This window comes from Pantherophis guttatus, chromosome 2, assembly GCF_059756535.1.
Source record: "Pantherophis guttatus breed Tessera chromosome 2, ASM5975653v1, whole genome shotgun sequence".
NCBI classification, from domain to species: domain Eukaryota; kingdom Metazoa; phylum Chordata; class Lepidosauria; order Squamata; family Colubridae; genus Pantherophis; species Pantherophis guttatus.
The window spans coordinates 241582980-241604661 of NC_142064.1; the positions used below are offsets into that span (position 1 = coordinate 241582980).

Sequence of the window (21682 nt, forward strand, 5' to 3'; positions counted from 1 at the left end):
ATAGCCACACCCCCATTGATTGTTTCTTTCTCCCAGTCATCATGGAGCTAACTTTTTGAGGAAACATACAGAAGACTGCACAGTAGGGATGAAAAATATATTCCAAACAGGGGTGGGTTCCACTTACCTTTACTACCGGTTCGCAACGGGATCGCGTTGTGATCTCGCTGCATGCGCAGATTGCTTCTGATGATGTCAGGGTCAGTGGGCGGAGCCTCCTCTCGGTTTCACTACCAGTTCTATAGAACCGGTCCGAACCGGGGACAACCCACCACTGATTCCAAACTGTATGAAAACCTACCCTTATATACAAGTCTGGATCCTTGAGATGTTTCTCTTTATTGTGGTTGTGCCCCTCTGAGTGCTAAAATATTTATTTTGGGGGCGGGGGCGGCACGGGGGCGGGGGGGCAGAACCAGTTCGGTGACGTCATATCGTCACTGCTACCGGCTCAGGAGAACCAGGCCGAACCGGGAGGAACCCACCACTTATAATCACCATGGTTTGCTTTTACTTTGTTACTTTAAAAGTTTAACCAGTGTGCCTTATTTGGCCCCAATCTTAGGGAGGAAGGCTAATTAAGGATGGCCTTCGTTTCCATCTTTCAGGCATGCAGAGAAATGTGGCCACTGCAACCACATTGTGTCCGCTGCTCTCAGCATGAAACAGGAGCACGGAGGAATGTGGGCAGGCGTAGCATTTTCTCACAGGCATGGGAGCTCCCATCTTCATTAAGCTGCTAGGATTTCTTTAATATCCAAACCGAGGAAGTGTCAGCCAGCTGCTACAAATTACTGGGATATCTACTGACAGAAATAACTACCGGCAACTTGCTGCTTGCCCTGTTTCATGTCTTAGATGTGTCTTTTATCCCTAGTTCCTTCTAAGCAGGGTTTACTGTTTAATGTAGAAACACCCAGCAAATTGGGGTGGGAGAAGGCTTTCTTTGGAGAAGTTATTACTGGGGACTTAGAAGATGGCATATTTCATATGTCATAAATTCCTTTCTACAGTTCAAAAAGCAGAAGGAGGGTGACGGAGTATCAGCCATGTACGAATGTGCACATGGGCATAGAGACCCCCCCAATTAAAAAGCTGGTGGGGGACAAAGGCAGGGGAGGGTGGCTACTCCACTAGTTCTCTCTATCCAAGAACCATTTGTTAGATCTTGTCTCTGAGGACTATTTTTTTTGTAATGTTATTAACTGCCACTTGGCCCCTGAACAATAAATCAATAAATAATGAACCAGCCAATCTGTGCCAATTATAGCACAGATGCAGGTTTAAAAGAGAAGGGCAGAATGTGGACAGAAGCTGAAAGTGGGGTTCAGCAGTGGGATCCTGTCCGCTGTTTTTTAAAAAAAATCTTCAGTGTTTTTGAGATGGAGGAAGGGACAGCTTCAAAGGCCTTCATATCCTTTCTCCATGGTCTGGAAAATGGTTTTGGGTAAAACTTCAAATTTCCCAGCACTTTCTATTTTATTTTATTTTTTAAGCAAAAAAGACAACTCCTGGACAAGTCCGGCAATGAAACCTCAGAATAGCTGGAAATACTGAAATAATTGCAGCCAGCTGTTTCTCTGATGCATTGCTTTGATTACAGAGCACCTCTCTGTGTTTTTTTTAAAAAGAGTCCATGTAGAATGGAGACAAAGAACTATGGAAAGCACTCATGCCACACCGTGTACTACAGGTAGTCCTTGACTTACGACCACAACTGAGCCCAAAATTTCTGTTCTTCCACAAGGCGTTTGTTCAGTGAGTTTTGCCCCATTTTACGGACTTCCATGCCTCAGCTGTTAAGTGAATCATTGAAGTTGATAAGTTAGTAAAATGGTTGTTAAGTGAATCCAGCTTCCCCACTGACTTTGCTCGTCAGAAGGTCACAAAAGGTGATCGATCACATGACTATGGGACACAGCAACGGTTCGTAAATAAGAACCAGTTGCCCAGCATCTGAATTTTGATCACATGATCATGGGGACGTTACAAAGGTCGTAACTGTGAAAAACGATCTTAAGTCACTTTTTTCAGTGTCGTCGTAACTCTGAATGGTCATAAATGACCATTTGTAAATTGAGGACTACCTGTAATTGGATAACATGGTACTATCATTCTATACTAAAATATAGATGACGTCATATCGTCACCGCTACCGGCTCAGGGGAACTGGGCCGAACTGGGAGGAACCCACCACTGGCATGTATCAATCAAACATTTAGTTAACTAAATCAAATTAGTTAACTGGTACCCATCTCTGTTCTTCTAATTTTAACAACTAAGAACTTTCCTCCCACCCCACCAGAAAATAAAATAAAGCTGAGGTTCCTAAGACAACAGACTGATCAGAAGCTATGTGCCCAATTATTTACCATTTTTAGGTAAACAAGCATTTTGAACTTTTGCATCAACATCCAAACAATGGTATACTTGCCCGATCGATTCCTAATATTGTTCCAAATAAAATAAAAAAAATTCTTATTCCTACTTATGAATGACAGGTAGTCCTTGACTTACAACAGTTCATTTAGTGACCTTTCAAAGTTACAATGGCACTGAAAAAAGAGGCTCATGACCATGTTTCAGAGTTACAACCTTTGCAGCACCCCCATGGTCATGTGATCAAAATTCGGATGCTTGGCAACTGATTCATATTTATGACCGTTCCTTTGTCCCAAAGTCAATGTGATCACTTTGTGTGACCTTCTGACAAGCAATGGGGAAGCCAGATTCACTTAACAACCAGGTTACTAACTTATCAATGGCAGTGATTCACTTAACAACCGAAGCAAGAAAAGTCATAAAATGGGGGCAAAACTACCTTAACAAATGTCTCATTTAACAACAGAAATGTTGGGCTCAATTGTGGTCGTAAGTCAAGGACTACCTGAATACCTCTGAACAAATATACATTTGATAAAACACTATGATGATGATGATGTGACAGGCTGCAAAAAAGGGAAAATATATATGCAGCTCTGGGTTGAATTGTTGATTTCTTAGTATCCCCTGAATTTGTTTTTCTTCTTACAGAGGTTACCTATCTGTTTAACTACTTCTTTCAAGCTTGGCAAATCCTGTATACAGGCAGTCCTTGACTTACAACCGTTCATTTAGTGACCAAAGTTACAATGGCACTGAAAAAGTAACTTATGACCGTTTTCACACTTACAAGGTTGACTGAGCTTTCCATCCTTCCGAGGTGGGTAAAATGAGGACCCAAATTGTTGGGGGCAATGTGCTGACTCTGTAAACTGCTTAGAGAGGGCTGTAAATGCACTATGAAGCAGTATATAAGTCTAAGTGCTATTGCTACAACCCATTGTAGCATCCCCAGGGTCATATGATCAAAACTGAGACGCTTGGCCACTGGTTCATATTTATGACGGTTGCAGCATCCTGAGGTCATGTGACCTCCTCCTGGCAAGCAAAGTCAATAAGGAAGCCAGACTCACTTAACAACCGTGTTGCTAACTTTTAATAACCGCAACAACTTACTTAACAATTGTGGCAAATAAAGTCTTAAAACGGGGCAAAACTCACTTAACAACTGTCTTGCTTAGTAACAGAAATGTTGGGCTCAGTTGTGGTTGTAAATCTATTCTTGTTTATATCACATGTCCCAAACCAGTGGGCTCCTGCTTGTTGGTCATCACTTCCAACAGGATCTGCGAGCCTTTATTTGAGCAAATAGTACATGGTAACCATCTCCATCATTCTTTTTTTTTCCCCCTCACATTTTTTTTTCAGAGTCCAGCTTTCACAGCCATATTGTACATCACCCCAAGAAAGACCATTGCTTTAACTACTATAATCCGTGTTGTCATGGAAATGGCTTTATCCTTCTTGATCTTGTCTGAGTTTTGCATTGCTTAGTTCTGTAGGATTAATCCCTTGACACTTCCAGCACGCTGTCCATCTGCGTTCATTTCTTGGGCCCAACATAACAAAACTCCATTTTTCTGTTTTTATTTTCGTAATACATTTCCTTTGGACTAAAAAAAGGGGATTTGCCTGCATATTTCCATTTTTTTTTAGCTCCAATTTTTATTCCCAACTTTTTTACTTCTCCTGCGATAGTGGTACTGTTTTAACTCTTTTGTAATACAGGTAGTCCTCGACTTACGACCACAATGAAGACCAAAATTTGTCTTGCTATGTGAGACATTTGTTAAGTGAGTTTTGCCCCATTTTACGGCCTTTCATGCCCCAGATGTTAAATGAATCATTGCAGTTGTTAAGTTAGCAACACGGTTGTTGAGTGAATCTGGGGTCACTTAGATGACCCCAGGACACTGCAACTATCATAAATACAGGTAGTCCACAATTTACAACAGTTCATTTAGTGACCATTCAAAGTTACAATGGCATTGAAAAAAGTGACATGACCATTTTTCATACTTACGACCATAGCAGCATCCTCATGGACACATGATCAAAATTCAGATGCTTGGAAACTGGTTCATATTTATGACGGTTGCAGTATCCTGGGATCCACTTTTGCGACCTTCTGACAAGCAAAGTTAATGGGGAAGCCAGATTCACTTAACAACCATGTTACTAATTTAAGAACTGCAGTGATTCACTTAACAACAATGGCAAGAAAAGTCATAAAATGGGGCAAAATTCACTTAGCAAATGTTTTACTGAGCAACATAAATTTTGGGCTCAATTGTGGTCGTAATTCCAGGACTACCTATATGAACCAATTGCCAAGTATCTGAATTTTGATCGTGTGACCCTGGAAGGGGGAGGGCACTGCAACAGTCCTAACTGCGAAAAATGGTCGTAAGTAACTTTGAACAGCCACTAAATGAATTGCTGTAAATTGAAGACTATTTGTCCTGTTTTATGTTGTAAGCCCCTCAGTCGTGCCTGTGAGATGGGTGGCATATACATTTAATAAATAAATTAATGATTGAGGCTGTGCAGAGCTTTGTGAAATAATTACTTATCCATCTCTGCAGAGCTCATCGAACACGATCATGTATATCACTCTTCACTGTGTGGTGTCGGTTAAGTTTTCCAAAGTTAAATGTCTATGGAGATTCTCAGTCATCCAGGTCAGGGTTGTCTCAACCTTTTGAGTTTCCCAAAGTTAGATTTGCAGGACAGGGTAGGTTTATGATTACATATTATACTCTATAGTACAATCTGATTGGGGTACACTTTTTGTGAATTTTGTGTGGCATTCAGTATAACCGTGGTGGCGCAGTGGTTAGAATGCAGTACCGCAGACTATTTCTGCTGTCTGCCGGCTGCCTGCAATTTGGCAGTTCGAATCTCACCAGGCTCAAGGTTGACTCAGACTTCCATCCTTCCGAGATCGGTAAAATGAGGAGCCAGATTGTTGGGGGCAATAGGCTGACTCTGTAAACCGCTTAGAAAGGGCTGTAAAGCAGTATGAAGCGGTGCATAAGTCTAAGTGCTATTGCTATAATGTACTACACAGGGGTGGGTTCTACATATTTTTACTACCAGTTCGCAACGGGATCGTGCGTGCACGCTCACTTCGGTCCCGCGCCTTGCTTCTGCACATGCACAGATTGCTTCTGATGACATAGGGTCAGTGGGCGGAGCCTCCCGCCGGTTTTACGACCGGTTCTATAGAACCGGTCCAAACCAGGGGCAACCCACCACTGGTATTACAGTACTTTTCCAAAGATGCTTTTTTTCCCTGGATCAGTGGTGGGTTGCCCCCGGTTCGCACCGGTTCTATAGAACCGGTCGTAAAACCGGCGGGAGGCTCCGCCCACCGACCCCGACGTCATCAAAACGCTTCTGCGCTTGTGCAGAAGAGCGCGAGGCCCCGCTGTGAACCGGTAGTAAAGGTAAGTAGAACCCACCCCTGAACTGGACTTCCTGGTTTTTCTTTGAAGACATTTCGCTTCTCATCTAAGAAGCTTCTTCATCTCTGACTGGATGGTGGGGAATGGAAGGATTTATATTCCAGCTAATCCTTCCATTTCCCACCATCCAGTCAGAGATGAAGCAGCTTCTTGGATGAGAAGTGAAACGTCTTCAAAGAAAAACCAGGAAGTCCAGTTGCCTCTTGGAAAAAGAAAAAAAAAGCACCTTTGGGACAACCATGACCTGGATGACTGAGAATCTCCATAGATATACTACAGTATTTATTTTACGAAACACGGGCACCCTGTAACCAGCAGCAAAAAACTTCCATAGAAGTCTGCCGAAGCAGAACGCATGTATTTCTACGAGGTTAGGGTTTGCCCCATAAAGCCCCAGTCGTCCACTCTTGGATTGAATCCAAGAGTGGACAATGAAAGTTATAAATTTAGCGGAAATGGCAAAAATGGCAAAAATGGCAAAAATGGCAAAAATGGCAAAAATCTCGGCGTACCTGAAGGATCATTCAAATGAAAGATATTTAAGAGATTGGAGAAGGTGGATAGATTATATTCAAAATAAATATCGGAATAAGAAATTGCAGATAGGTTATGAATGATTATATAGATATTTAGTGTGTCTTTAAGTAATAAAGCTAGGCGGGTAATTAGGGAATTGAAGAAACAAGAGATGTGAAATGTCATAATTGTTTAGATTAGGATTGATTATGATTGTTGAAGTTTATACCCTGTAATTTGTCCTGGGAAGGGGAGGGGGGGAGGGGGGAGGTTGAGGTAGGGAAGAGGGGGGGGGAAATATGTAAACTTTTTGTAAAACTTTTCAATAAAAAAAAAAAAGCCCCAGTCGTTACTGTAGAGATCCTTTTATCACGTGCAATAAGTACAGTTAACTCTACAACCACGTTACATTATACACACACACGCAGTCCGCTGGAAACGCGAAGTCAACTTTTACGCCTTGTGATAGGCTGAGGAACAAGGGGCAGGTTTGGAAAACAAAGGAGACGCCCCTTTACAAAAAAATAAAAAGAGAAGAAAACAACAACAACAACAAACAGCTGAGCATTAGCCGGATCCGCTTTCTGGACACTTTCCCCCTTTTGGGGAGTGGGGGGGGGATTTTCATACAGAGAAGCGCCACCAAACGCACGTGGCCCCGGAGCGCGCCCCCCCCCGCGCGCCCTTCCCGCTCGCCTGGCAGCGACGCTCCAAGCTTTCCTCGGCTGGGCGGGGCGGAGGGCAAGGATGGGGCGGAGAGTCGGCCGGGCGCCTGCGCCAAGCTGTTCCTATCGCTACTCCGGAGCTCTGCTCGGTCTTGGTGGAATCGAGCCCGAGCGAAGTGTAACAAAACAAGCGGCGTCTTTTGTATTGGCTTAAAGGAACCGCGGTCGGTCGGTCGGAGGAGAGAAAAGTAGCAAAGAAGGGGGGCAAAGAACGGCGGCGCCAGGTGAGGGCGAAGGATCCGGGCACCGGGCGCTTGCCCGGAGAAAAAGCCAAAGACGAAGAGAACCTGCGGGGATCCGCGCAGTGGAAAAAGCCCTGAGGAGGAGAAGCGGGGCAGGACGACCCGGTGGGTACGATGGGAACCTCTCCGGAGGCGCCGGTGGAAGAGGCTGCGGGCATGAACCGCGCCGAGTCGCTTCGGTGATGGCTTGAGCGAAACGGCTGGAAAGTTGCCGGAGAGCTTTTGCTCTATGCCCGGCCGGTCGGGATCCCTTGGCCGGAGCAGCCCCGCGGTGGACGTCGGGTTTCCAGTCTCGATCCTTTCCCCCCGCCCGCCCCTCTCCCGCTGTAAATCCCCCTTCCCTTCCTCCTCTTGCGCGCAACTTGGCGACCCGAGCGCCATGTCGAAAGTGATCCAGAAGAAAAACCACTGGACGGCCAAAGTGCACCAAGCCACGGTGAGCCGCAATGCTCAGGGCCAGCTCGGGGTCACCGTCCTCGGAGGAGCGGAGTACGGAGAGTTTCCTTACGTCGGGGCGGCCGAGGTCGAAGGGGAGGCGGCGCTGCCCGGAGACAACGGCGAATGCAAACTTGGCGAAGGGGAGCTACTCTTGGAGGTGCAGGGGGTCCGGGTGTCGGGGTTGCCCCGCTACGACGTGCTGGAAGTTATCCGGAGCTGCAAGGAGCCCATTGTTTTCAAAGCCGTCAGACAAGGTGAGAGAGAGAGAGAGAGAGAGAGAGGCGGGCCGCTTGGCAGGACTTTGGTGCGGACTTCCAGACGGGGCGGGGGGCGCTGCGCTGCAGGAGCCTTTGCCTTCATTGTTTGCTGCCCTCTGCGAAGGGAACGAGGGGTTGTGAGGGAGGGTTGCCGATCCTGAAGCTTTTTGGGGGTGAAGTTGTGAGATTCCCCCCCCACCTTTTTCATGAGGGCGGGGGAAGGGGCTTTATTCCCTGAACACCGGCTGCGGGGACCTACCTGAACGGGGTGTTTTTCTGGTCGACACGCTTAAAGGGCCTTTTCTGCCTTTCGTGGATTCATCTTCTCTGAAATATCTGATCGGTGGTTGTTTGTTATTAAAATGAAAGCATCCCCGTCGTGTTTTCCTCAACCATCCCCTGGGGACTTCTAGCTCCTAAGGGTGCCTGGGACTTCGAGGAACCCGCTCTTCCTAGACTTTTAAACCCTGGATCTTTAGATAAAATGGCATTCTGCCAAGGCATCAAGCAAGCGAAGGACTTTCATTGGTTTGCTGGATCTGCTGCAGGGATCTTAAATTGCCGTGGGTGGGTAGGTGGGGGGTTTTGACTGACCAGTCCCGATGAGCTCCTAAAGTTATTGGCTTTTATTGTACCGGTCTGACAGATTGTTAGGGTTGACTCCTGAACTAGTTTGATTGCTTCAAATTAAATCTTGTTGGACTTGGAGCCAAGGATAATTTGCATGTGTTTTAATTTTTAACCTTTGTACTTTGAAGTATGAGCTATGGTTTCACTTTAGCAGTCCCTCCTGTAATGTACATGGCTGAAATCCCAGACCTGCCAAAGCAGTAATCTAAAAACTAGCTTAGTTCTCCCGAGATTGACATCTTTTCTGCAGCATAGAGCTGTAGATCCCTATTGGGCTCATAAAGAATGGTGGCAAGCCTTTAAAAAAAAAAAAAAAGCCGCCAAGAGTCAGACAAGTTTAATTCCTACTTGGCTTCAACCTGGGTAGCTTTCTTTTGAAAGAGTCACAAGATTCTTTGGTACCCTTAAAATTATATAGATGTATTATTGCATAGCTTTCGTGGAGTGCATGTCATGGAATGCATGTTAAGGATTATCCAGTAGGTTTATCCCTGTCCGATTCTTGGAAAATTTGCAGTGTCTGTCTTAGAAAAGGCTGAATTTCCCCTTACTGGGCAATTTTTGTCCCTTGGCTTGGATGCAAAAGGTTCTTGGTCTTCCATTTGTCACTTTGGCAGAGCAAAGAAACTTTTTTTTCCCTGTGTAGTTTGAAAGATGTGCTTTCTCCCAGGTCCACTTTACAGCATAGCCGGACCTGGCAGATGAAGGATGTGGTGAAATGTTGGGCTTAAAAAAAAAAGGGTGGGGGGAAGGGAAGGGTAGCTTCTTGGAGAAGAAAATTGTTAGGTAATATTGGGTGTGCGTAAACTTCAGATGTTTATCAGATTCTAGTTAGGACTTTATCTTTTAAACTCACAGCCAGCCAGGCAAGGAATAGGAAAGTTTAATTTGTCTGAGTGACTTCTGAGTCATTTTTTAGGCTCCAGAATAATGCAGCTTTTCTACCTTTTTCTTTTCCCAGCAATTCCTGTACATTCTGTTTCTGAGGATTTAAAGGTGAATTGAATTGATTTGTTTTCTTTCCTCCTGGGCCACAAAGTTGTACTGGGCAGCACCACCTTCAAATAACATTTATTGTTATCCTTTTCGTTTTGTTTTTAATGCAGCCAGCAGTCAGTCTAGTTCCTTTTCCTTTCCCCTTATCTTGGCATTATTAAAGGAGCTAAATAAACCTACAGAGCAGAAGGAGAAAGGACCAGAAGCAATATGTTTTGTTTGGATGCTGGACATCAATTGAGAGAAATGCATTCACTTGAGACACCTGAATCACTGTTTCTGTCTTTTTCCTCCTCTTCTTCTTCTTGTGGATCTTATATTTCTCTCTCATACTTCCAGATGTTTCTGCTCTTGGACCTAACTTAAAGTTTTACAGGTAGTCCTCGACTTACGACCATAATTGAGTCGAAAGTTTCTGTTGTTAAGTGAGACATTTGTTAAGTGAATTTTGCTCCATTTTACCACCTTTCTACCTACAGTTGTTAAGTGAATCACAGCAGTTGATAAGTTAGCAATCCAGTTGCTAAGTGAATCTGGCCTCCCTCATTTGTCAGAAGGCCACAAAAGGTAATCATGTGACCTTGGGACTCTGGAACTCATCCTAAATACGAACCAGTTGCCAAGCATCTGAATTTTGATTACGTGACAATGGGGATGCTGCAAAGGTTGTAACTGTGAAAAACAATCATAAATCACTTTTTTCCAGGGCTGTTGTAACTTTGAATGGTCACTAAAAAACTGTTGTAAGTTGAGGACTACCTGTATATCCATATCCCCTTGGTCTATAGGTGACACGGAGGGTCAGATGTTCTTGTCCAACATGGATTTAAATATATATGATCTTGGGAATGTTTTGTTCAGTTCACTGAATGGGGAATTTCCAGACCGGGTGGCAACTTCTGTCAAAGAGCCAAACAAATATTCACTGGACTGGACTTGGAGGAATTTCTGGAGAGAAAGGGGGAAGGCTTCTCCTATGGTGAAGTATCCCTTTGAATTGGAACATTTTGATTCCTCTGCTGATGGATGACTAAGAACTGTGTATGTGAGGTTTGTTTTTTTTCAGTGGAAGCATGTGATTGCCAGCTGCCTCCCTCCTTTACGTCAAAAGGATGGCATAGACTTTGCATGGAGAATGGATTATTTTCTCTCCCTTTTCTCCCCCACCCCAGACTGCTGCCTGCCAGGAATGGGTTATTTTCAGCTTTACTGAAATCCCAAACATTCCTTCAAATAAGAAACTCCCCTAGCAACAGGATCGCTCCTAGTCTGTGCAAAAATACATTTTCATGTTTTCTGCCTTGGGCTGTTCAGATCTCGGTGGGCACCCTCAACAGTAAGTAGGAACTCTTGATTAAGGAAGTTGAAGATGGGCAACCTGTGTCTCTTCAACTGAATTTATATCAACCAATGTCTCTCACAGTCGGCCATCTTGATTGGGATGGTTGGGAGATAATGGTTCCTCAGGAGCAGCATGGCTTTGAGTTCTTACCCTGAGTCTTGGCTGTCCACCAGAATGATAGCAAGAGACTTAGCAACCTTGATAAAAGAGAATTGTTTGTTCCTGACTTAACTTAAGCTGTTGGCGGCCGTACCTGAGCATCTAGCAAGTTGCTTATCTGCCATGTGGATTTTATCCATTTTTAAAGTATTTTTCTTTTTCACGAATGAAGGCAAATATATGTGTCCCGTGACAACGTTGCAGGATCCAATCTGGATTGGTCACTGGGACCAGAGTTTAGTCTTCTGAGCTTTCGGACTCCTCAGGGACTTTCTCTCTCGCCAGAATGTGTCTTTTCTTTTTCTTTTCTTTTTTTCCTTTTTTTGCACATTTTACTCCTTTCGATTCTTCTGTTCTTTAGGTTTAGTTTGGATTAGATTTTACTGTTATAATCAAAATGCTTAATACAAATTATATAAATTTATACTTAAAAATTTTAGTCTCCTCCAATGAACAGTTTTTGAAATCATTAAATTGCTTATTTTTGTTTTGTCTTGTAGAAACCAAAACAGAATAGATTTCCCAAGAGAAACTGTTTGGTTTTTATAATTAATTCCAAAATCTTATTGTAAAAGTTTCAGTATTTCAATTTTATGTGGACCTTTAGTCCATTTATAACTTTCTACGATCAAAATCTTATTTAGCTGTTTATTTCAGATTCTTTAATTTGTTAAGCATATGCATATTTTTTTCCCCATTCAGGATTGAAGGCAGACTCACCTGGCATTTTCAGACATGACGTTCTGAAGGTCTCTCATAGCTTAGAAGTAATAGATGAGCAATTTCCAAAAGTAATTAGAAAATGAGCTTTGGGAATTTAGGATCCTTTAAAAATCCCCACAATGGTTGCAAGGAAGATGGTTAATCTTGTTGTCTCCAGCACTCAGCCTGTGCACAATTGTTGTCTTGCAGTGTCTTTGTGAGAAACAGTTATCTAGACCAGGGGTCCCCAACCTGTGAGGGATTTTCAACCAGGTTGTGGAAAGGTCCAACAAGTGAGTGCACATTCTCACTTGCACACGTAGTGGGCAAGTAGTAGTGTTCCATTTAAGTGAGTGGCAGGCATGCGTGCACGCTGTTTGTGCAAATGGAACTGCGTGCACTCACACATGTTTGCCAGTCATTCATGTGGAACCATCCCCTCTCCCCTGTCCCTGCCAGTCCACAAAGCTGGACATGTTGGGGAACTCTGGTCTAGACCACATGTGGGCAAATCTCCTGTCCTCTCCTTATCCCGGGAGGTTCCAAGAAGTCAATCTACTCCCTGGTTCCATGGCCTTTGCTATGGTTGTTGGCTTTTGGAGAGCCACCTTTGTATTTGAAATACTTCTCCTGGAAGAGCTATTTTATCCATATGGATATGAGAAGCATGGTTTGACTTGCAGTCATCTGGATAATACGTTGTAAACTGCTGTTAACTATATTAATTAAAAAGTCTGTCTGTAGGACTCAACCCTAATGGTCTTTAAGTTTTAGAGACTACCTGAATAAACCCAATCAATCTTTGGCGTAGTCTTCCTAATTCTGATGACCTGGACAGTTATGTCCTGGGATTAGATAGAACTCTCAAATTTCTAGCCAGCGTATGGTTTTGTTTGTTTGCTTTCTTGCTTGTTTATCACAGTAGGCGAGTACTGAGAAGTTTAAGTCCAGCTGGAGGATGTGAGGTTGGAGAAAGTTCATGATGGTTAAGTCATTATGACAGAGCTCAGGCTTTTTTTCTATGAACGTGAATAAATTTTGTTGGCCATTTAAAAAAAAAATATGCAAAATGTACTTTTGGAAGGCTTGAGCAATTTGAATTGTAATTTAGAGAGTCACTATTGGTTAAACCCTTGCCGTATATAATATTAAAAGAATGTCTGGGTTTTGTTTTTCCCCAAATAGTTTTTTTTGATGGAGTTTGTATCTAGAGGGTTCATGCGTGCATTGAAGAATACGAACTGCATTACAGTAGTTGCAGTCTAAATCTGCACACAGTTTGCTACGTTTTCTATAATGACTTGGTGTTCATTATGGCTTAGAGGTTAATGCAAATGCAACGTTTTTCTAACTCTCTAACATTTTTTGTGGGGTTCACCCAAATGCATTGAACCACAAGTCAATAAATCACACTTAGTAGTATTAGTGCTAGAAAAGCAGCAAGCTTCTTCAAAACCTCTAGAACATTTTAGCCTGGTTTGCACAAATTGAAAAGTGTCCTTACGGTTTATTTGGTTTGGTGATTTTCAGACTATTGGAGTTTTTTAAAACCACTTCATATATTTGTATTACATGCTTTATGACTTCATGTGTGAATATACTTGATTGTAATTCAATAAACCTTAGTTAAACAAGTAAGGACATAGCAAAGTGTGGCTGTTTCTTTCCCAATCAGAATCCATTGTTGTCCTAACGGTAAGAACAATCAACCAATGTAATGGCTGGTTTCTAAATTGTGGGTGCTCCATCATTGGAGGCTTTTAAGAAGAGACAGGACAGACATTTCTCTGAAGTGGTATAGGGCAGGGGTGTCAAACTCAAGGCCTGGGGGCTGGATCTGGCCCGCGGGGTGCTTAGATCTGGCCCGTGGGGCCACCCTAGAATCAGCAAAGGACCAATCCGTGGTGCCTCTGCTAGTAAAAATGGAGCCCGGGAGGGCCATGTGCGGCCCCTCCCTGGCTCCATTTCCAGCTGTGATGGCCTCCTGCTGTACTCTGCCAGTGAAAATGGAGCTCAGGGGGCACCCCCCATTTTCACTGGCAGAGGGCGGCAGGAGGCCGTTGCAGCTGAAAATGGAGCTCCGGAGCCTGTTTTTGCTGGCAGAGCGTTCGGGTCACCACAGACGCCCCCGACACAAGTGATGTCAAGCTAGCCATGCCCATCTTGGCCACGCCCACCCTGCCTCTGAGGTCAAACACAACTTTGATGCAGCCCTCAATGAAATTGAGTTTGACACCCCTGGAATATGGTCTCCTGGGGTTGAACTAGATGACCTCCCAGGTTCCTTCCAACTCTGTTATTCTATGTTTCACTTCAGCCGGTGCAGGGTGACGTAGTGTCAGAATTTGAACAGAAGTTCAGAAGGATGCTATAGTGACTATCCAAATTTGGATTGCAAAAACCAAGAGAACCGTAGGTCGGAACAAAGAGACCTAGGAAAATCTTCTTGCTGCTGTCTGGTGGTCATCTGGATTTTTGCAGCTCAGATTGAACAGGCATTGCTATAGCTTGAAGGTCCAATTCATATACTTGTGATTTGACTGCCGATCTCTGTCTTGTTTCAACATTATCCTGGAATTTGTAGACATTTAGCCTGGTGGCAGCTCTGGAATCTGCCTCGGCTGATGTAAATGATTTATGTATGGCAGTGCAAAACTATTTGTAAGTTATGGCAGCAGCTAAAGTGATTAGAAAATGTAGAGGCTTATTTTGAAAGCACTTTTCTGCTTCTTATCTTCAGTCTTAAGTCAAGATATTGAAATAAGAGGCAGAACTGATTTCCTTGAGAGACCATGGTTTAATTATAATTAGGGGAGAGTGACATGCCATAGCCACAATCTATATTCAGCCTTTAATTGTGACATAATGTATGAATTGCTGGGGGTTGGGAATATAAATTTAATAAACTATTGTTACTGTAATTATCATTACTACTGTTATTATGTTGGAAATCGTGGTGGTAATCCTAAGGGTAATTTTTCTGTTTTCAAGATACAGAGACAGGAAGTAGGAGAGGACACAAAGAGGCCACACTAGTTTTAGTTCTTTCAGTGCTCCTAACTTTTTAATTTATCCTTGGTGGGTGGAGATTGAGGTAGACTGGCTGATCAGGTTAAGGCTTTTTTTTTTAAAAAAATAAAGCATTCAGAAGCAAAACTGTACAAGGAAGTCTCATCTTGCCACTCATAGGAAAGATGATTGAGATATCACCCAAATGAAGGGAAATCAGCAAGGTGACATGCTATAATGTACTACTACTAGTGCCAGTTCTGGCTTTTAGTATGCCAATGTACTGACTGCCAAAATGCACTGAAAAGTCCGGCTAAGACCTCATTGAGAAATGTTAAAATTTTCTTTCGTAGGAATTAAACAAAGATGCATTTTAACAATGCGAAATTGAGTTAATATTAGTTTAGAGCTAGATAGGGCTTGCAAAGCAACCATTACAAATTCTTTACTGTTTTTGCCCCACTGTAGCTTCATATAGCCCACTTTACATGGTGTTATGGGATCTTTTATTTCTTTTGAGTAGCTTTTCTGGAAAGGCTGAAAGAGATTGCAATGGCAGGGGCAAAGAGAAAAAGCCATTGAAGGCCACTAGAAAGATCTTTAATTCTGGTTCATACCCAATGTGCAATGCATTATGTAACATTAATGAGATAGCAGGACCTGGCATTGGACATATCGAAAGGTGAACTTGTTTAAAATCAACAGCAATATCTTTGAGCTTGATTAGGAGCTTGAACCTCTTGATGTCCATCTTTATGTGAGAGGAGCCATCGCTGTATCTAAGTTGATCAGCAAGAGCTTCATTCAAACATCATGATGATAGTGACCTAACACCATTTTAGCTAGCCCGAGGCTGTAGAAGAAAATAGATTTTTAAGAGCAGTATCTTTTCCCATAGTGCATAGGCACACTTTATTTATTTATTTCAAATCCACTGGTCCAACTGGTTTTTATGGATTTATGATTAAATGCAAAAACTTGTGAAACTTGTTTAAGCAGTGGCAAACATGGGAAGAATTTCCATATCATCGAGCAGTGATTCTCTCTTCCAAATGGCTCTGATAACTGTTTCCAGCGGTCTGATGGAATCTTCCTTCCTTCCTTCCTTCCTTCCTTCCTTCCTTCCTTCCTTCCTTCCTTCCTTCCTTTTCCTTCCTTCCCACATTTTTGAATGTCCTGTTTCCCTCAAAGAGAGAAGGATTATGGGACTTGAAGGGCATGCGGTTGGGTGAATGGGTGCTACAATCATATTCACTAAAGACACACATGGAGAGAAATAATAGACAAAAGATTAAATTCATCAAGAAGTACAGTAAATCATTGGGTGCTTTTTGCCTTGACTTTCCCTTTTAATACCTTGAGGCAGAGTATAGCTACTGGTATAAGGTCAGTTGCTTGATACTGAACAGTGTGGAGCAGCAATAAATGATTAGAAGATAAGATACTTCATGTTGACATCACCTATCTTATACCTTCCAAGTTATCTTGCTATCATTTAACGGAATGGATGATTCTGTCCCATTAAACCCATCAACTCATGGTTGAAGTAAAATGCAGTTGTTTGTCCAAGGCCTATATTGACTTGTCAGTTGATATGTGGTTATGCTCCAACAATTTGGTGGTTTACCATTCTTCTGATGGTAGCTTATTGCCAGGAAAACCTAATTTTCCACTGGCCTGCTTCAATTTTTGCACTAGTTTTCTAAAACATGCTGGAATTCTGTTTCACTTATTAAGCATAATGAATTTTCACAGAAGTAAATGCCCATCTCCATATTTTTGAAAGGCTAGCCTGAAGATTGCATTGACTCTCACTTAAATTGGTGTTTCCGTGTAAGAATAGATTTCTACAAATTGGTGGAATGCTTTGAATTCCAATAAGCAGAATAGTAGTCAATAGTAGTCATTCTTCTCCTTTGTTTGCAACAGGGAAGTTGATCTGAAACTTTCCAAAATCTGCCCTGAAACTGACACGGGGCAAAAAAAAAAAAAAAAAAAGTCTCAGCATGTGAACAAAAAGTCAAAACCTGCAGATTAAAATGCAAACTTGTTTGTTCAGATTTGACTCGTTATCCTTCAACTTGTACCTGAATTTTAAAATCAGTCTCGAATGGTAGGTTGGTGGTGACTGAATATTATGAAATTAAGGAGGGTCTCTGTGTCAGTTTTTCAGTGGAAGAGAATCTGGTTTTTATAAAATCCATCTAGTCTTACATTCCAGCCTGAGGAGAAAAAAAACTGCAAATCTTCCCATACATGATTCCTGTTTTATTCCAGTGGGGACTCTGTAGTCTGTATTCCAATGCCATGTTTTAAGTGAATTAATTCTCCAAGTAGTATAGCCACAGTATTCATGCTTAGACTTTTTTTTTTAACCTGTAAGTATCTCTGATTACATAGCTGAACTTGCTTAATTTAGTCTTTTGCAAGCTCTCGAATTGCATCATAAAAAAAGGTTTGGGGTTTCCAAGAATAAATGTTATTAAGCTGGTTTTGAGAACAAGCTATTATTGTGTTGTTATCATTTGCCTTGCAATTTACTTCTCTCTATTTTGCATCCCAGGTGACTGACCTGCTTGATCCAAAAAGTTCAAGTCTGTGTTTTTAGGGTCAGGGGGTTAGGTTTTACCATGAAGGTCAAAGGTGGAAAGTTAAAAACAATGGTTAAATTAACAGCTGCCCATTTACATGCTGTTGTTTGTTTCCATGAAAGTTGGGGGTGGGGGGTGGGGGAGAAATGCTCTAATAAACCTGTAAGTGATTCTTAGATATTTGAGTTTATTTTCATGTTTCAAGATCACTTTCAATCAAATTGTTCAGCAGCATATTCTTAACCGAAACTAGACATTAACTAGTCCACTTGTATTTCTTCTCATTGCTTCCAATATTAATCGCAATGGAGCTGGAGAATAATATGGAATTAATATTTTTTTTAATAATGTAGTTACCAGGATCTAAGCAAAGTGCTCTTTCTCTAAAGCTTTTGCTGGTCTGTTAAGCAGATACATTAATATCTACAGAGCAGAATTGCTGTAATGTACAAAAACAACTAACTTAGTGGTGGGTTTTTACTGGTTTGCCCCAGTTTGTGCAAACGATAGCGGCGGTGGCGGGAGGCTCCGCCCACCCGCCCAGATGTCATCATGGACGGTCTGCGCATGTGCAGAAGATTCTGTGCATGTGCAGAAGTGCTGCGAACGCAGGGTCACACTTGCAAGCTGGTAGCGAAGGTAAGTGGAATCCACCACTGAAGTGACTGTAAAGCTCTTGATAACTAAATATTTCTGGAATACCAGAATTTTCTCTTTAGAATTGACCTGATTTGAATTTGAGGGTGGGGTGAGGTGGAGTGGAGTATGGAGGGAAACCATCTATCATTAGAACATGCTTGTACCTTAAAAATCTGACTTCACCTCTTATATCAGCTTTTTGTTTCAGCTGTTGCATTTTCCATTCCTCTCTATGAATTAATCAGTCTAAAGTTACTACCCATACAGATTTGTTTATCCGAGTGATGTAGTTAAAATATTTTGAGGATCGCTAAAAGGAAAGGAACAAATGCAGTGAGTTAATGAAGGGAGACAGTGGTCCTGTTTTTCTGCTTGCCATCATATATATTGATCTGACAACATTAATTTGAGCCTGACCTGACTTTTCAAAACACAGAGAGGGAATGGTGGATTTTTTTTGCAGGGCTGGCATGAATTAACCCAAGTCAGCTGTGGAATGTTAGGCTCAATTACATTTACCAGTGTGAATGAAACAGCCTCTTTAATTCTGACATCTTTTCCCCTGAGGGTGTCTGAGAGGGATGTGGTGGCTTCAATAGTCTGTATTTTTTCCCTCTTCTTTGCATCTCCTCCCTGGAAAACACTCGAGGGGTTTGGATAAGTAAGAGCAGGAGGAGAGAGAGACATAATTATCAGCACCTTGGTGAATTTTTATATAAGTTCAACAGCCTTATATATACAGAGAAGTGATATGTCAACTTTGTTAATAGATAACTTCGATAAATAGTTATAGGCAGGGCAAGGGTGTAAAAGGTAACAAATAACGATATAGGACGTCATAGGGTGGAAATATGTGCGCTATATCTTATATTTTGAGAAATCCATTCTAGTTGAATGTCAGTAAGGTTTTTTTCTCAGTTTTATTTGTTCTGAGTATGAAATACGGATGTCTCTCTGGTCACAAGTACATTATTATTATTTATAAAACTAAGCATGACACGATACATCCAAAATTTCAGGAGATGCTCTTTCTTGAAAGTTGAAAGTAGCCCTCCTTTTAAAAAAACTGCTTCTCTGATTTGCACTATTGTAATGTATATATACAGTGCTGTTCTTTGAAAAAGCATAATGCGCAAAACCTGGAAATTTGAATAGATATACCTAATGGAAGAGGCTGTGCTGTATATTTTAGGACTGTGACTAGGTGTACCTATTAACTTGCTGATTAGCATTTTATTTTATCCTACCAGCAGTTCTTTTTTTTCCCTTTTAACCAATTAAATAGAAGTTTTGGAAATCAATCCTGCAGATTTAGTGTTTCAGGGTATTCATTTTTTCGGACTCCTGAATCATTCTTATTGTTGTTCAGTTTTTTAGTTTTCTATTTTATAGGTCGTTTACTTTGTTGAGTGCTTTTTACCTGAAGTTCTTATTTTTGCTTGGCTGATGGGAAGACTTGCTAATTCTGCCCACTGCTAGGAGTTTGATCCTGACAGGCTCAAGGTTGAATTAGCCTTCCATTGTTCCATATTCCATATTGTTGGGGACAATATGTTGACTCTGTAAACTGCTTATAAAGGGTTGTAAAACTGGTATCTAAGTCTAAGTGCTATTGCTAAGTAGACAACCTGGTCATTGCTGGGAATTAAGACAGGTGTTTGCACATCTGTAGCACAACCTACAAGCTAATTCTTGTCTACTCCTTAATTATTGCTTTTTTTTGTCCCGTAAGATTCCTATTACCTTTTCACATGTCATAATTACTGTACTAGTTGCAAAAACACATTATAGATTTTTATAATTTTTATAGCATGACACTCATAATGGAATAAATTTGGGTTGTGTTTTCTTCAATATGGTTAAGTCATTCTTATGAACTAATATCTCCAAATGTAAATTTTTGAAGTTCAGTGACCACTGAGCAATTACCCTTCCATTACAAGTAACATTAAGTACAAGCACTACAAAATTAATGACCACAAAAACACCCCCACCTAAATTATTTAAAACCATAATCTTAAATAATTTAGCTAGATTTTGGTGGTTGTGTTGTTATTTTTAAAACGAGGATAAACTGTGTTACCCTATATATGCTTTTACCCTTCCACACAAATATTAACATTTAGCTGTTCTAGCCGTAAGCTCTAAGTCTTCCACTGTTAAAACAGTTGGTATGTATGTAAAAAAAAACAAAAACAGGTCTGAGGGCCATAAGGCATGCCTCAAAATAAACTTTTCTTATACTAGCTTAAATATCACTATATAGATTTATATAGATTTAGGCATAGCTGTTATGGTAGGGTCTGCAAATCTAACACCTTCTCTGTAGTTTGTGAAATCATACTATCAAACATTGATAACAAAATACCCTCCTTCCTTCCTTCCTTCTTCCCTCCCTCCCTCCCTTCCTTCCTTAGGAATGGGAGCCAGAAGTGTCTGGAAGGCAAGCTATTCTCATTCATTTCTTAACCCCCCATCCACACCCCAATCCACAGGGCAAAGCCCAAATTGCACCTCTGAATTTTTGCCATTTTACCAAAACACTATTGTCTTCTTTAGATATTTATTTATTTATTGATTGATTGATTGGTTGGTTCGATTTATATGCCACCCTTCTCCGGAGACTCAGGGCGGCTTACAATGCGTTAAGCAATAGCCTTCATACTTTTGTATATACCTGCTTAGTAGGGCTTTCGCTCCCCCCCCCCCAGCGGTGTTCTTTTTTATACAATGTCATCTTATTGCCCCCACAATCTGGGTCCTTATTTTACCTACCTCAAAAGGATGGAAGGCTGAGTCAACCTGGTGAGATTTGAACTTGCAGTAATTTCAGGCAGCTGGTGCTATTTAACAGCACTTTAGTCTGTTGCGCCACCAAGGCGCATGAATTAGTCTCAGAATGTTGGTCTAATCCAATGTGGAGGAGGTTGGATTTGGAGGAGAATGGAACAGTCTGGATTATCTTCACCATGGTCCATTCTACACAACTCTAATGGTAACCCTCAACTCAAAGGAAAGTGCCTATCTCTGTACTAGGTTTCATATAGGAATAATGCCTTTATTTTTTTTTAACCTAGGTAACTCCTCCTCCTCTTTCTTTAATTATTTTTAATTAAATTAATTAGCTACCCAGGGTTGTTTGGATAGTGAGATGGGCGACATCTAAATGTAATAAATGAATAAATTTTAATCATCTGATTTCAAATCAGATCTTTTTCTCTTTAGTTACACTGACAATCTTTCCAAATAAATTTAGCCTCTGCTTACATGGTTCAGGTTTGACTAAAACCCACAAAGATTTAGATGAGACATGTGCATATATCACAGTGGGTTAAACTCACAAGGATAGCAAGGTCCTACCTTCAATTTCATGATCAGCCAGTTCACTCCGAATGTTTACAAAGTTGTTTGTTTCTATTACTTACCTGCAAATGGTTCAGTTCTAAGATGATATTAACAATAACAACAACAACAATAATAGTATCTGTTTTATTCATTAAACATGAAACTCAGTCAACTGGACATTTAAAAATGTGTCACAATATCATTGACTGGTGCTAATAGTTGATATGGGTTGCTGCCAGCGT

At 41.5% G+C, this 21682-nt stretch overlaps 1 protein-coding gene across 31 annotated transcripts in view; it reads left to right on the forward strand.

The window, feature by feature from the left end:
* Positions 1-6896: 6896 nt before the first annotated feature.
* MAGI1 (membrane associated guanylate kinase, WW and PDZ domain containing 1) overlaps positions 6897-21682 on the forward strand; it is a 486027-nt gene continuing 471241 nt past the window's right edge. For all 31 annotated transcript variants that reach the window (XM_034440625.2, XM_034440614.3, XM_034440626.2 and 28 more), the window contains exon 1: positions 6897-8024. In XM_034440625.2, coding sequence (XP_034296516.1) covers positions 7562-8024 — 463 coding nt within the window. In that variant the 5' untranslated portion in view covers positions 6897-7561. The remainder of the gene's footprint in view (positions 8025-21682) is intronic.